Raw genomic sequence first — 16,420 nt, 5'->3', positions numbered from 1 at the left:
AAAAATGCATAAAATGAAAAATACTGTCATAACAGGATATAAATTCTGTATGTGGCAAAGATAGGTCATCTATTTTGCAGAGCAACCCATGAAGTAACTATTCTCTCATTTTACAGATTTGGAAAATGAGGTTCAGAGAGGTTAAGTGTGGGATTAGGATTTAACCCCAAACTATTTTTAGTCTGTGCTTTAGCTGCCACACTGCTATCTCTAATAAATGAAACGTTTACATGGTAGGACACAGTAAGTAAAATTTTGGCACACATAAAAAACATTTAGTTTGGTTTTATCTTCAACCAAGATTATACTTTATGACTCAATTCTATTTCTACTGTTCCTCTCTCCCAAATCAGTTTAAAATCTGAAAAATGATGAAAAGTTAATGTTTTTCTTATTATATTCATTGTATTTCCTAACCTTTAAACATATATTTATTTACATATCTATATAACATATATACATATATAAAACAGATGTATAATAAAGATTTGCTGAATAAAAGAATAAAAACTATTTCTGATGATCTCCTGCCCTGTAATGTATACATGATTTGCATTTAAAATGAAGGAGGGATGCCTCAGCAGTTGAGCGTCTGCCTTCAGTTCAGGGGGTGATCCTGGGGTCCTGGGATCAAGTCCTGCATTAGGCTCCCTGCATGGAGCCTACTTCTTCCAAAGCCTGTGTCTCTGCCTCTCTCTCTCATGAATAAATAAAATCTTTAAAAAAATAAAAAATAAATAAAATGCAGGAGGGCGCCTGGGTGGCTCAGTTGGTTAAGCATCTGCCTTTGGCTCAGGTTATGATCTAAGGGTCTTGGGACTAGTTCTGCATCAAGTCCCTGCTCAGCAGGCAGCCTGCTTCTCCCTCTCCTTGTGCTCTTGCTATCTCTGTTTCTTTCTTGAATAAATAAATAAAATCTTTAAAAATAAAATAAAATGAAAAATAAAAAACATGTAGGGGAAACAAAGCAAAAAAAAAAAAAAAAATGTGTGGGATGGGATGCCTGGGTGGCTCAGTGATTGAGCATATGCCTTCGGCTCAGGGCATGATCCCAGAGTCCCGGGATCAAGTCCTGTATCAGGCTCCTTGAATGGAGCCTGCTTCTCCCTCTGCCTGCGTCTCTGCCTCTATTTCTCTCTGTCTCTCTCATGAATAAATAAATAAAACCTTAAAAAAAAAATGTGTGGGGGATAAAGAAACATGGTGGAAAAAATAAAAATAAAATAAACACATAGGATAAAAATCCAGTATGCTTCGGGCAGCCCCAGTGGCGCAGCGGTTTAGCGCTGCCTGCAGCCCAGGGTGTGCTCCTGGAGACCCAGGATCGAGTCCCACATCGGGCTTCCTGCATGGAGCCTGCTTCTCCCTATGCCTGTGTCTCTGCCTCTCTCTTCGCTCTCTCTGAATGAATAAGTGGATAAATCTTTAAAAAAAAAAAATCCAGTATGCTTCATATTCTATGAAGTACATAAACATTAATACTGATAAAAATCATTCCAATGCCCAACAATTGTTTATTCTTTAATCTGATACCTATAAATTAAGTGAGCAGCAGACGAGGGACTTCTATTTACTGCTATTGATTTAGAAAAATTCTACTTTACCTTTAAAAGGAAACTCTAAAAACTAAGAGTCAGGTATATGGGGGGGCACCTGGGTGGCTTAATTGGTTAGGTGTCCAACTCTTGATTTGGACTCAGGTCATGTTCTCAGGGTTGTGGGATTGAGCTCCGTGTTGGGCTCAGTGCTGGGTATGGAGCCTGCTTAAGATCCTCTCTCTCCTTCTCCCTTTGCCCCCTCCCCAATGCATACGCGTGCGCGCTCTCTTTCTCTCTCTCATTCTCTCTCAAAAAAAGCCAGATATAGGGGGTCTTATTTACAACTCTGCCACCTGAGACTGGGACAGCGGCAAGGGGGTGCTATTTAAACATATATTTGAAAAAATAAAAATAAATAAAAATAAACATATATTTGGTAAGAGACATGTATTTGCTCCTGACTGCACATGAAGAGAACTAGGTTTTAGCCTGGTCACTTCTACTAACTTACTGTAAGGCCTGTGCCAAGTTATGAACCCTTGTTTTTTTATTTACAAAGTTAAAATGCTGAACAGGATGTGGCCTTGCTACTCTTCTTCCCCAGGAACTACACTCATCATCTCAGCATCAAGCTGTCATAGCCCACTGAAATGTCAGGCTTATCATTTTAATTATTGAGAAAGGGAAAATGAGGATTCCAAAGTTGAAATAAACCTGCCAGAACCAGGCTTTAAACTCAAGTCTACCTACTGACAGTTGTTTTTTTTTTTTTTTTCCTGACCGTTTTATCTACAAAATGACTTCCATGTTTTATTTCTAAAAGTAAGCCAACACTTACTTTTCAGGCAGCACAACTGAAACATCGTAATCTGTTGGAGTGAGACATCGAACTTCTGAGTAAACCCTGTCTCTAAATCCCGGGAAAAGGGAATTTCCTCCTGTCAAAACAATGTTCTTAAAAAAATGCGGCTGCATTTCTTTAAGAGGAAAAAAAGAAGAAAAGGCATCAGAAAACCTGTTTACTTATCTTTCCAGAAAGACAGAGATGAGGGCTTAGACAAGGGCAATCAGTTATAGTTATTGGTTGGGAAAACATGTTAATTGTTTAATAACCATAAAAATTATTTATAATTTGTAAGATTCTATAATGAAGTTAAGTTTACACAAATTGGCCTACTAAACAGTGAAACATGACCTCATAGATCTTTATTTTTTTTTTATTTTTTTTTTTTTTTAAATTATTTTTATTTTATTTTATTTATTTATTCATGATAGTCACACAGAGAGAGACAGAGAGGCAGAGACACAGGCAGAGGGAGAAGCAGGCTCCATGCACCGGGAGCCCGATGTGGGATTCGATCCCGGGTCTCCAGGATCACGCCCCGGGCCAAAGGCAGGCGCCAAACCGCTGCGCCACCCAGGGATCCCGACCTCATAGATCTTTAAAAGAAAGGCTAAGGTGAAGAGGGAGGTGAACTGCAGACTACTTACATATACATGTAAGCTAATATGTAAATGAATAACTTTCTAGCAGCAGATGTTTGATAATTATGCTCGTTTTTTCCTAAAATGGAGGAGGTATTTCTGTAGGCTGAGATTGTGAACTAAGGTAAGGCTAAAAATGAAGGCCTTTAAGGCATTTTAACGTGGAAGCCCAAACCTCCATGTTGTCTCACTTCGACAGATATATTCATTGTGCAACATTTACATTTGATAGTGAAAAATACTCATTATCCATAAGCATAAAGGATCTTATATTCTACACTTACGGTTACATGATGGGTGCCATATGGTTAGTTGGTATTAAAAGCCATGGGGAAATCTATGAGGAATTAATACATAATGGCCACCCCACATAATGCTTCCTTTCACAAAACAGGCACAAAGTTCTCTTACTTTGACACTGAGTCTCATGATATTAAAGCAGTGTAGTTTAAAATGCTGTAGAACACTACCTGCAACTTTCTATAAAGTGAAATTAATGAGACATTAATACAAAAATAGTTGTGAAATAACTACATTATGTGATTTTCTCTTCTTTCTCTCTTTTTTTTTAAAGGGAGGAAAGGACATTGCAAGTGGTGGTAGATTTTCTCCAATGCCTAGACTGTTCCTTATGAAGTAGGAAGACACTTTCAAGATATAAAAGTACTCTCTAACACTCTAGAAAATTACTTAGGTGAGGGATCCCTGGGTGGCGCAGCGGTTTGGCGCCTGCCTTTGGCCCAGGGCGCGATCCTGGAGACCCAGGATCGAATCCCACGTCAGGCTCCCGGTGCATGGAGCCTGCTTCTCCCTCTGCCTATGTCTCTGCCTCTCTCTCTCTCTCTGTCTCTGTATGACTATCATAAATAAAATAAAATAAAAAAAATAAAAATAGAAAATTACTTAGGTGAATCCTGTTTCAGGAGAACACACACATCACTAAGAAGCACCATACTTCAGCCTTATTTACATCCTGTATATTAGTCCAAATAAAACTGAGAGGATAAACCAGTCCCATCAATAGCTACAAACCATCACTTTGTTAAATTATAAATTTCTATTTGGTGGAAATTTGAGTTAAAACCTTTCTAAAACAGATACAGCAATCTAATAGTCATGAAGAGATTAATTTCCTCAAGTTTAAATAGACTATAATAACTTTCCTATATCAAATTTCTAATCTAGGACCAATAAAGAATTATTCAAGTGCACTATGAGATCTGGAAATCTCTGCAAATAAAACAGGCTTGCCACTTGCCCGAAATTACTTAGAAAACTCAGATGATTTCTCTATAGTTTATAGAGCTTATGATGTTTTTAGAAATATTATTACCATGCAATACTTTATTCATGTACCTTCAGGTAAGTTCTGAATTGAATAAACAATAGCTTCTGGAATACCCATTTCTTGAATGCCTATATCAGAAGGATTAAAGAGTATTTCTGGAACAGCAAATCTCTCATTAGCCAGACGAAGAATTTGTTCTCCAGATTTATATTTTCCACTTAACACCATCTCTTCCCTTGGCTTAAAAAAAAAAAAAAAAAAGGTTAAAAAGTTTAAGCTACATTATCTAGTTCATACGAATAACATTTAGCAATATGTTATTATTAATATATTAACCATATTCTTGGGAGTTTCATTCAGGATTTTCAAAAGTTAGAAAGATGTGGCCTTTTCTGTTGCCTAAACCATACGAATAAATAATTGCTCACTCTAATGCAGCTGTTCCCAAAAAGATGATCTGGCCTTATTCCACACATTTTTAAAGAGAGAGGAGAATAGATGAGAGGAAACTTCTTAACCTGCCTATAATAACAGACTGATTTCAGTTCCTAGGGAACAAAAAAACATACTCTAAAAAACATTTAGTATGTCTTAATGCTACCATCACTACTACTTACTTTCACTCTCCTATGTATGCATGCATATGTGTGTTTATTTTTAAGTAAGCTCTATGCCCAACACGAGGCTTGAGCTCATGACCCCAGGATCAAAAGTTGCACACTATGGACTGAGTCAACCAAATGTCCTATTTTCTTATTCTAGATGTTTACTGGACCCTGTGGCTATATTCTATCAGGACTTCCCCTTTCTCTTGTACAAAAAAACCTAAATATTTAAATTCATTTATTCAATCTTCAAAAATCTATTTTGAAATCCATGGACTTTATCAATGAAATTTTGTTACTTATTTTCTGCTGAGCTGTATCCCTGAAGGGGCCAGAAAAAAAATCTACAATATTCTACATCATTAAAATAATCACCCTTTCAATTTTACTAAGAACCATCAGTTCTTCCAGATTTGGTTATAAACATTCATTTCCATTTATATATGCAATTTTCCTCCTGAGACAAGGTATTACCCAATCTTTTATATAAGTATAAAATACTTAAAATATATGAAAATATTAATTACAAAAGAATAATATGTTTAAAGAATATTATACATCCCTTAATATAGTCAGTCATCTATTCTCTGTTCAGATTTCTGCTTCCTCAAAGAGGCTTTTTCTGACTTCAAATAAAAGTTCCCTCCATAGGGCAGCCACGGTGGCTCAGCAGTTTAGCGCTGCCTTCAGCCCAGGGCGTGATCCTGGAGACCTGGGATCGAGTCCCACATCAGGCTCCCTGTGTGGAGCCTGCTTCTCCCTCTGCCTATATCTCTGCCTCTCTCTCTCTCTCTGTATCTAATAAATAAATAAACTCTTAAAAAAAAAAAGTTCTCTCCATTATTCTCCACTATTGCTCTATATTATCCTTCATAGTCTATATTGTTCACCATCACATGTCCACTACCTAGCACATAATGAGTATTCAATAAATTCCTAAATAATAGCATCCTAGTTAACAATGTGCCATTTATTGTATTAGGCATTTTATATACATTATCCTTCTGAACTCTCACATAACCCTGTAAGGTAGGCATATTTTCCTCTTATGATGTAATCGGGTTTGGCAAGATTACATGACTTGCTCAAGATCATTCATCTAATAACCAAAAGGACTTCTAATATATATTTCTTCCACTACATTGCCTCTCTTAACCTGGATATAATTCTGAATTCTATCATTTGGAATTTGGGAATTCCAAGTTTGAAACATTACTCTTAAATAAGAACACTCAAAAATTATATAATTTTCGGGATCCCTGGGTGGCGCAGCGGTTTAGCACATGCCTTTGGCCCAGGGCGCGATCCTGGAGACCCGGGATCGAATCCCGCGTCGGGCTCCCGGTGCATGGAGCCTGTTTCTCCCTCTGCCTGTGTCTCTGCCTGCCTCTCTCTCTCTCTCTCTCTGTGACTATCATAAATAATTTTTTTTAAAAAATAAAAAAGTTATATAATTTTCAAAAAAAATTATATAATTTTCATTATACTTTAGGAAGAACAAGGAAAACTCTAATCACTTTTCAACCAATAAACTTCTGTTAAAGTAGCAAAAAGTATTATCCTCAAGTATTCTTCCTTCTTAGGCAGTAAGGAAAATATTTTCTATAAATTTATAAATTCACTTAAAAGTGATATTAGCTTGAGTTTAAAGGCTATAACTCATTTTGTCAACACTCTAAGTTGAAACAGATGCAGACTTTGGAGAAATTCAGTTGACAAAACATAAGATTATGTAGTCCTTTCCCCAGATTTTATAGAAGAGATTCAAGTGACTGTCCCAGAATCAAATATCTAAACTAGGGGAAAGAGCCAGAACTAGGTATCCTTGTTGGATGTTGGCTCTAAAGCCATTATTCATCAATATGCAATGTGGAACTACAAGTAGTTTCTGTTTTAAGAGTACAACTCCAAAAAGATTTTTTTAGACATAGACAAAAGAAGGAATATATAAGGTCTATTGGGAGTTGCTACTTTAGTCAACGTGGGGTAGGCCATGATTACTATACAGCCTCATAAATTTTGTTCTATTACTGTAAATGAAATACTCAGTTTATATTTTACAATGGCCCTGCAGAAACTGTTAATGTCATTAATTATGAGCTAGATTTTCTCAATTTAAGTCCAATCAAGTACACTACACTTTAGTATGCATTTCCTTTCCAATAAGAGATAATACTGGAATTCGTATCAGTTGTAATCGGTAACAATATTATAGGCTTATTATTGTTATTGTTACTATCATAAGTACTAGAAAATGAAGGTTGTATCTTTTCACAATTATTTAAAAATATTCTTGAATAAACTATCAAAGTTCAAGTTTTAACAATATCCTAAGTATAAGGGTTCTCAAATAATTATAATTTTTTTCATTTTATGTAGTTATTGTTTTTCTAATTTCATAAACATATATCAGCTTTCATCAAAGTTGTTGTATATCAGGCAACAATGAAGTTAATCAAGTACTAATTCAAAACAACATATTTTAGGATAAATTCTAACATATACTAAATGAAATTGTTTCTAAATCTTAAAATTATTAAAATATACACAATTTTTTTGTTTGTTTTTTTGGTCTTTTTTTTTTTTCAATATACACATGATTTAACATGTACAGGTAGCCCCTTGAACATGGGTTTGAACTACATGGGTCCACTTATATGCAGATTTTCTTTACAACACAGTACTGTAGATATATTTTTTCTTATGACTTTTTTAAAAAAAAATTTTATTTATTTATTTGAGAAAAAGAGAGCAAGAGCAAGGAGGAAGGGTGGAAGGAGAGGGACAAACAGACTCCATGGGACTTAATCCCAGGACCTGGGATCACGACCTGAGCTGAAGGCAGATGCTAACTGACTGAGCCACCCAGGCACTCTCTTATGACTTTCTAAACAACATTTTTTCCCTAGCTTACTTTTTTATACTAATATATATAGTATATAATGCATGTAACATACAAAATATGTGTTAATAAACTTTCTGTTATTAGTAAAGCTTCCAGTCATCAGTAGGCTAGTAGTAGTTAAGTTTTTTGTGGGGATGGGGGTGTTAAGCTATATGCAGATTTTCAATTGCATGGGGCAGGGGGACGCTGGTTGGTACCCCTAACCCCTACATTGTTCAAGGATTAACTATACTTATCAATGATAAATCTTAACATTAATCGACAAAGTAAAGATTAAACTATTATTTTTAAAATAAAAACTCAAAGTAACATTCCATCATCTGGCAAAAGTCCAGGCCAACTGACTATCCAGTCTACCGATAACAAAGAGTCTACACTAAGTTAATGAAGCTTAACCTATAACCAGATACTGAGCTCAAAGCCAAAGGCCAATAAAAGAGCTATGTGGCTTCTGCCTTTTTTCTCCAAAGATATGAGTAAAACAAAGCTCACTTGGAGGAATGATCACTTCTCTACTGGCTCACTATGTAAGGTGAAGGGACATGAACTGAGAACATAGATACCGATTAATTTTCAAGTGCCCTGGGTGATACCAATGATCGTTCAGGTTTAGAGAAATTGGGAATTACTGAGACTTTACTCAGGGCCCATCCCTGTGAAATACGTATTACTTTACCACCATTAACTCTACAAAATGCTATCAATTATCCATAAGGTGTTTTATATAACTGGAGTGTTTTAATGAGCAATAATATATGAAGATGGTATTATCTATGTATTTGCAGTTTTCACTGTCCTGTAAAGAAAAAAATGTACTTTCGATATCCTAAGGAGGACTTGGGCTTTCAGTTTATTACAGGCAACCTGATCTCTTCATCTGTCCCAACTCCCACTTTTCAAAGTCAGCCTAGGTCCTCCCACAAGTACCTGTCTCTAAGAATATCACAAAGTGATTTCAATTTTACAAGGCCTCCTTAGAATTCTGATTTGTATTTTTACCTCAACAGTATGTTCAAAAATTTTTTAAATTTCAGGCATATAAAGAAATATAATTGGTGCCTGGGTGGCTCAGTTGGTTAAGCGTCTGCCTTTGGTTCAGGTCATGATCCCAGGATCCAGGATCAGCAAGTACTGCTTCTCCCTCTCCCTTTGCCTGCCACTCCCCCTGCTTGTGCGCGCTCTCTCTCTCTCTCTCTGTCAAATAATTAAATAAAATCTTTTAAAAAATTATAAAAGTACAAAACCCAAGTATCTATCAACTTGTTTGATACAACTTATAAATTTAACAACTCCCCTTTTTAATTTGGTGTTATCACTCACATACAGTTTCATCCTTTTACTTCTTGCTTACGTATTTCTAAGTAACATAAGTTATTCCACACATCCTGAAACTGTACAGATCTTACTAAATCTTCCTTAAAGACATCATAATGTTGGGATGCCTGTGTGGCTCAGCAGTTGAGCATCTGGCTTCAGCTCAGCACGTGATCCGGTCCCGGCATCGAGTCCCACATTGGGCTCCCCATGAGAAGCCTGCTTCTCCCTTTGTCTGTTATCTCTGTCTCTCTCTCTGTGTCTTTCATGAATAAATAAATCTTTTTTAAAAAGACATCATAATGTCTTAGATGTTTTAGCCAAACATGTTTCTGAGATGTAACCATTATTCTGTGTAGCTCTATTTCACTTTCACAATTGCTTCTTTTATAATATAATATATATCAAAATTTATTTATTTTCCTCCATTAGTAGATATTTGGGGACTTCTCAATTTTTCACTTTTTATACTGCAATGAATGATATCATTAACATTTCCTTATGGAAACATGCTTACATTTCTGACCAAAGATTTTTAATTTCCCAATAATCCTCCATTAAGCCAGCTAAAAGGGCAAACTTCACATTTACTCAAACAGAATTAAGTTTATCTGAGCTGATCAAAAATAAAAGGAGAAATTATTTTGACATCTAAGATAAACTGCTTCTCAATACTTTGAAAGTGTGCTGGATTTTACCCTTTTCAACTACATCTGATCATATCAGACCAAACAAGTAAAATTCAGCCGTGTCAGCTCTGTTGTTAATTTTCACAACTGGCAAATAACCAACTTCCAACTGGATTTAAACTAATTCCTTAGAAAATAGAAAAGGGGTTAACTGGAATATAAATAATGATACTATCTAACACCAGATTTTTCCCATGTTCTATCACAGCTGATGCTTCTTTCTCTAAATAACTTTAATAAGATATTTATTAATCATTTATACACTTGTGTCAGAGAAAAGGCCAGCAGAAGGCTATCAACTCTGTAAGACTCTACCAAACCCAGCTAGATGTTTTTCAAATCTGACTGAGATGATCTCTTCAAGCAATGCCATTGAGGATTCTTTACATTACCTTACAAAAGCCCTTTTTAATTGTACTGAAGTCAGGCAAAACATAGTCTATCATTACAGTATTTTCTTCCCCTTTCAACCTGGAAAACAAAATAGAGACTTGTGAGATAATTAACTATGCATAACATCACCCACCAATCAACTTTCTAATTCTTAGATTATGGTTATACATACTTTGCAATATCCATATCTCTATAAAAATCCTGAGACACATAGCATACATCTTCTTTCACTTGATTAATTACATGTGTTTCATCCATAACATGAAGCTGCCTAAACAGAAATAAATACTGTAAAATTTGAAATCGAAAAACGTTAAGTATAATTTACAACTGTTTAAAATATTTTTTCTGGAATTAAATCTTTGGCTAATTTTTTTAAATATTAAATTTTTGAATGTGTAAAATATTTTCAACTTCATAGAATAATCACACTTCCATTTTATTTAATCTCCACATTATCTCTCTGAGGTCAACTATTAGTCCAGCTTGCAGAAAGAAACTGAAAACGAAGGCTTTAAGTTAGGTAATGTTATCCAGTTAGCAACTTCCCTCCAATCATTCTGAATAGAATCTTGCTAAAATGACTTAACTCTGCACTTTCTTTTCTAATTATTATTATTATTATTTTTAAAGATTTTGTTTATTTACTCATGAGAGACACAGAGAGAGAGAGAAGCAGAGACGGAGACAGAGGGAGAAGCAGGCTCCATGCAGTGAGCCTGACGGGGGACTCGATCCCAGGACTCCAGGACCATGCCCTGGGCCGAAGGCAGGTGCTAAACCGCTGAGCCACCCAGGGATCTCCCTCTTTTCTAATTATAGTAGTGAGTCAGCACACAGTACCTGGTACCACGGTAGATGCTTAATAAATATTTGATGAGTGAACCTAAGAAACACAGGCTTAATGAAGAAAACAAAGATACTTTAAGAAACAAAACTGAATGGGCAGCCCCGGTGGCTCAGCGGTTTGGCGCCGCCTTCAGCCCAGGGTGTGATCCTGGAGACCCAGGATCTAGTCCCACATCAGGGTCTCTGCATGGGACCTGCTTCTCCCTCTGCCTGTGTCTCTGCGCCTCTCTCTCTGTCTCTCATGAATAAATAAATAAAACCTTAAAAAAAAAAAAAAAGAAAAGAAACAAAACTGAAGAAAACACAAACAAATGGAAAGATATTCCATGCTCATGGCTTAGAACAATTCGTGTTATTAAAATGTCCAAAGCAATCTACAGATTCAGTGTAATCCCTATCAAAATACCAACAATATTTTTCAGAGAACTGGGTCAAATAATCCTAAAATTAATACGGAATAACAAAAGACTCTGAATAGCCAAAGCAATCTTGAAAAAGAACAAAGTTGGAGGTATCATAATCCCAGATTTCAAGATAGACTATAAAGCTATAGTCATCAAAACAGTATGGTACTGGCAGAAAAACAGACACATAGCTCCATGAAATAGCATAGAACCCAGAAATGAACCCATGCTTCTATGGTCAATTAATCTACGGCAATGGAGGCAAGAATATATATAATAGGGAAAAGATACCTCTTCAATAAATGGTGCTAGGAAAATTGGTCAGATACATGCCAAACAGTGAAACTAAACCACTTTATTACACCACACAAACAAAATAAACTCAAAATGGATTAAAGACCTAGATGTGAGACCTGAAATCATAAAACTCCTTACAAAAAACATAGGCAGTTTTGGACACTGGCTTTAGCAACACTTTTCTACATATGTCTCTTCACGCAAAGGAATGAAAGTGAAAATAAACTACTGGGAGCACACCAAAATAAAAGTCTTTCACACAGTGAAGGAAACAATTAACAAAATGAAAAGAATGAGAGAAGATATTTACAAAGGATTTATCTGATAAGGGGTTAATATCCAAAATACATAAAGACATTTTACAACCCAACACCAAAAAACCCCCAAATAATCTGATTAAAATAAGCAGAGGACCTGAATAGAAATTTTACCAAAGACAACATACAGATGGCCAGCTCAACATCACTATCATCGGGGAAACGCAAATCAAAACAAGGAGATATCACCTCACATCTATCAGAATGGCTAGTATCAAAAAGAGAAGAAATAACAATGTTGGCAATAATGTATAAAAAGAAAAACTCACACAAACTGGTGTATAATCACTGTGGAAAACAATATGGAGATTCCTCCAAAAAATTAAAAATAGAAATACCATACAATCCAGTAATTCCACTACTAGGTATTTACCCCCAAAAAACCAAAAACATATAAAAAATATATTCACTGTTGTTTATTATAACATATTTATAATGCAAAAATATGGGAGCAACTCAAGTGTCCAATGATAGGTAAATGAATAAAGAAAACATAGTATGTACAGGTACACACACACACACCAACACACACACACACAAACACAATGGAATATTAAGCAGCCTAAAAAAGAAATGAGATCTTGCCATTTGTGACAACATGGATGAACCTAGAAGGTTTTATGCAAAATGCAGTAAGTCAGAGAAAGACAAACACGATAAGGATTTCACTTATATATGGAATCTAAACAACAAAACAGAGCAAAAACAGACCCATATGTATAGAGAACTGGCAGTTGCTAGAGGAGAGAGGGTAGGGAGATGAGCAAAACAGGTGAAGGGGAGTGGAAGGTATAGTCCTCCAGTTATGGAATTAGTAAGTCCCAGGGATGAAAGGTACAGCATAAGGAATATAGTCAAGGTACTATAATAGCATTGTGTGGTGACAGAGAGTAGCTATGTTTATAATATGTACAGCATAAAGTATAGAGTTGTCAAATTACTGTATTGTACACCTAAAACTAATGTAACATTGTGTGTCAACTATACTTCAATAAAAAACATACAAGAAAAGGATAAACAAAAATGTGAAGTTATTTCCTTTGAATATTTATCTTTACCCATATATACTACATATACTTTTTGTTTTAGACTAAATGTTATCTCACATTTGCATATGCTATCATTCTTCAAAAATATGGTTATTTACTGCCCCATAATATTTATTAGAGGAATCTAATCTATTAAAATATATTTATTAATGTTCCTGGTGTTGGAAATTTATATCAAGGGGAAAGATACTTGTGTGTTTGTGATTATGGATTTGTTGCTTTTTGGGTTTTTTTAGGTAGGCTCTATGCCCCAAATGAGGCTTGAACTCATGAGAGCCTGAGACCAAGAGTCACATGCTCTACCAACTGAGCGAGCCAGGTGCCCCAGAGACTTTGGCTGAATCACATTTCAGTAACCAAGTTATTTTACCTCTTTGGGACTCAATCTCTTCAACTCTAAAAGGGTTATAATAATCAGATCACCGACTTAATACATCTGTAAGAAGTAAATGATTCTAATTATACATGTAAAGTGTTTAGCATAGCCCTTATAAGTAAAAAACATTATTGCTTCTTTTTGCTTTTTGTTATCTCCATATACACCATATTTTACCTTCTTTAAGATTTACTATTGCACCAAAGAAAAGAGGATAATTAAACTATGACAATTCTAAGGTACCAACAATTGGAAGATCCATTCCAACTAGAGATGTGAGAAAAGTATAACTCAAAATCAATGCAATATAGGTACTTTTATCTGTATCTTGGATTATCTCATTATTTATTCATACTCTAGGACACAGAACTTGAAATACTTCTACTACCTTGGTGTATTGCCAAACTGTTTACCAGAAAAGTTATTTCAAGGTATGCTCTGATCAGCAGCCAGCATCACAATCTGCAACCTTTTTTTTTTTTGCAATATCATCTTTTGAAAAAAAATTCTATTAATTTGGATCATAAAAATCGTGGTATTTTAATTTGTGTTTTTCTAATAGCAGTGTCATGATAGAGAAATTCTTTGGATTTTATTTATTTATTCATGAGAGACAGAGAGAGAGGCAGAGACACAGACAGAGGGGGAAGCAGGCTCCATGCAGAGAGCCCGACATGGGACTCGATCCCTGGTCTCCAGGATCACGCCCTGGGCTGAAAGGGCACTAAACTGCCGAGCCACTCAGGCTGCCCTATAGAGGAATTCTTATTTGTTAACTCAATATATCCCAACCTCCTAAATAAATGCTCAATAAATATTTTAACTGAATTTGTAATAATTACTACAGATGTTTAACATTTTTCTATGTCTGAGAATTATCCATTTGTATCCTTTGACTATATGTAACCCTAATAATTATCTATCTGTATCACTGACCATTTGTTTTCTGAGAATCGTCTAGTAACCCGTTATTTTATACCAAGGTAGTGCTTTTCTTAACTGAGAAGAGCCCTTAATATATTAAAGATAACAATTCAGTGTCATATCTGCTTCAAATTGATTTCTCAGGTTTACACTGACATTAGTTTTGTTTACAAATGCTTGAAATCAGTGGTTTTCCAGACCAGAAGAGGACAAAGAGGGATTGGAGTGCTGGTAATATAGTCTGCCTGAACTGTGTTCTGGTTACTTGGGTATATTCAGTTTTTAAAGATTCACTGAATTGTACATTCAAGTTTTGTAAACTTCTATATGTATGTTTTACCTCAATAAAAATTTTGTTTTATTAACAAAGTTGTATGTGGGGGGGACCTGGGTTTTGGTTAACATCCTCATCTGTCTCAACTATCTCTGCCTTTCAAATGTGGTCTTTCCAATCTGATGGGGATAGGGGGACTAAATATCCAAACTTTTTGAAACTGAGCCCAATTCTGTCTGGTTCTACAATGAGTAACATTCACATAATCATAATACTGTATATGCTACTCATGAGCCTTTCGCTGTTAGAATTGATGTATAAACAACAAGGCAAGAAGACTTCACTTTAGTAAAAAGTCATATATAAATGTTATCTCAATAATTAAGAAGAAATCACACAGCATTATGTTTAATGAAAAAAGTCACTGTTCAAAGGTTATATACTATAGGATTCTGTTTCTTGAAATAACAACTATAGAAATGGTAAACAAATTAGAGATTGCCAGGAGAGAAGGACATGGTGAGAAAGCAAATGTAAAGGAGTAGCACAAAGGAGTTCCTTTAGAGTGATGGAATAGTTCTACAGCTTGATTTCAGTGGTGCTTAGATAAATCTATATATGGGATAAAATCGCATAGATGTACACACGAATGCATGTAAAAAATGGTGAAAATTGAAAATAATATTGTACTAGTGTCAATTTTATCATGTTGATATTGTATTAGTTAATTGAGATGTTACTAAGGTTACACAGGGCTCTCCACACTATTCTACAACTTCCTCAGTCTGTGATTATCGTAAAATAAAAAGTCTTTTACAAATGTGCTAGAGCTGGGTAGGATGGATAGGGGAGTAGGTCTCTTTTGAGGGTAACAAAAATGTTCTAAAAATGTTCTAATACACTAAAATCCACTGAAAATGTACACTTTAAGGGGATCCCTGGGTGGCGCAGCGGTTTAGCGCCTGCCTTTGGCCCAGGGCGCGATCCTGAAGACCCGGGATCGAATCCCACGTCGGGCTCCCGGTGCATGGAGCCTGCTTCTCCCTCTGCCTATGTCTCTGCCTCTCTCTCTCTCTATCAAAAATAAATAAAAATTAAAAAAAAAAAAATGTACACTTTAAATGGATGAATTTTCTGGTATGTATTAGATCTCAATAAAGCTGTTTAAAAAAATAATGGTACACCTGACAGAAGAAAGAAGGAAAACATGGGAGGAAAGGCAGAAGGAAATGCAGATTCACTTATTTTCTCATCTGATATAGAGGGGAGCTAAGAGATACTGACGGTGTCATACTAGCCAAAGTTAATGTAGTGAGAAATTGAGATTTAACAATTCTACTTACAAAACAAAAAAAAATCACACTTAAGTTTTTAAACAAAATAAAATTTAAAATAATAGCATAAATTAAATTTATAAATAAACATAGGAAAGCAAGAAGAGTTGGGATGTGGCAAAGTACGCTAATTCCTCATCTTTTAATGATGGATAGTCAACTAATATTGGTTAATCCACAAACAAAAATAACAATACATTATTAAGAGTCAGAGACTAAAACTATAAACGATAAATACAGTTTAAAGACCATACTTTGTGTGAAATGGAATTGACATGAGAGAAAGAAAGAGGGCATAGAGATTTATTTTCCTTTGAAAACCCTATTTCCTTAAATGCATTTTTAATTTGTTTTATAATGTATAACATTTATAAACTGC

At 35.2% G+C, this 16,420-nt stretch overlaps 1 protein-coding gene across 4 annotated transcripts in view; it reads right to left on the bottom strand.

The window, feature by feature from the left end:
• ACTR6 (actin related protein 6) overlaps nt 1-16,420 on the bottom strand; it is a 29,562-nt gene that overhangs the window by 1,021 nt on the left and 12,121 nt on the right. For 2 of the 4 annotated variants that reach the window (XM_025439527.3, XM_025439526.3), the window contains exons 7-10: nt 10,390-10,488; nt 10,217-10,295; nt 4,380-4,551; nt 2,377-2,515 (exon numbers count right to left, since the gene is read on the bottom strand). In XM_025439527.3, the coding sequence (XP_025295312.1) occupies nt 2,377-2,515; nt 4,380-4,551; nt 10,217-10,295; nt 10,390-10,488 (489 nt within the window). The remainder of the gene's footprint in view (nt 1-2,376; nt 2,516-4,379; nt 4,552-10,216; nt 10,296-10,389; nt 10,489-16,420) is intronic. The other 2 variants (XM_025439528.3, XM_049094014.1) reach the window with 2 other exon arrangements.

This window comes from Canis lupus, chromosome 15 (genome assembly GCF_003254725.2).
Source record: "Canis lupus dingo isolate Sandy chromosome 15, ASM325472v2, whole genome shotgun sequence".
NCBI classification, from domain to species: domain Eukaryota; kingdom Metazoa; phylum Chordata; class Mammalia; order Carnivora; family Canidae; genus Canis; species Canis lupus.
Note: the sequence above shows the minus strand (reverse complement) of the source record. Positions and strands in the feature narration are given on the sequence as shown.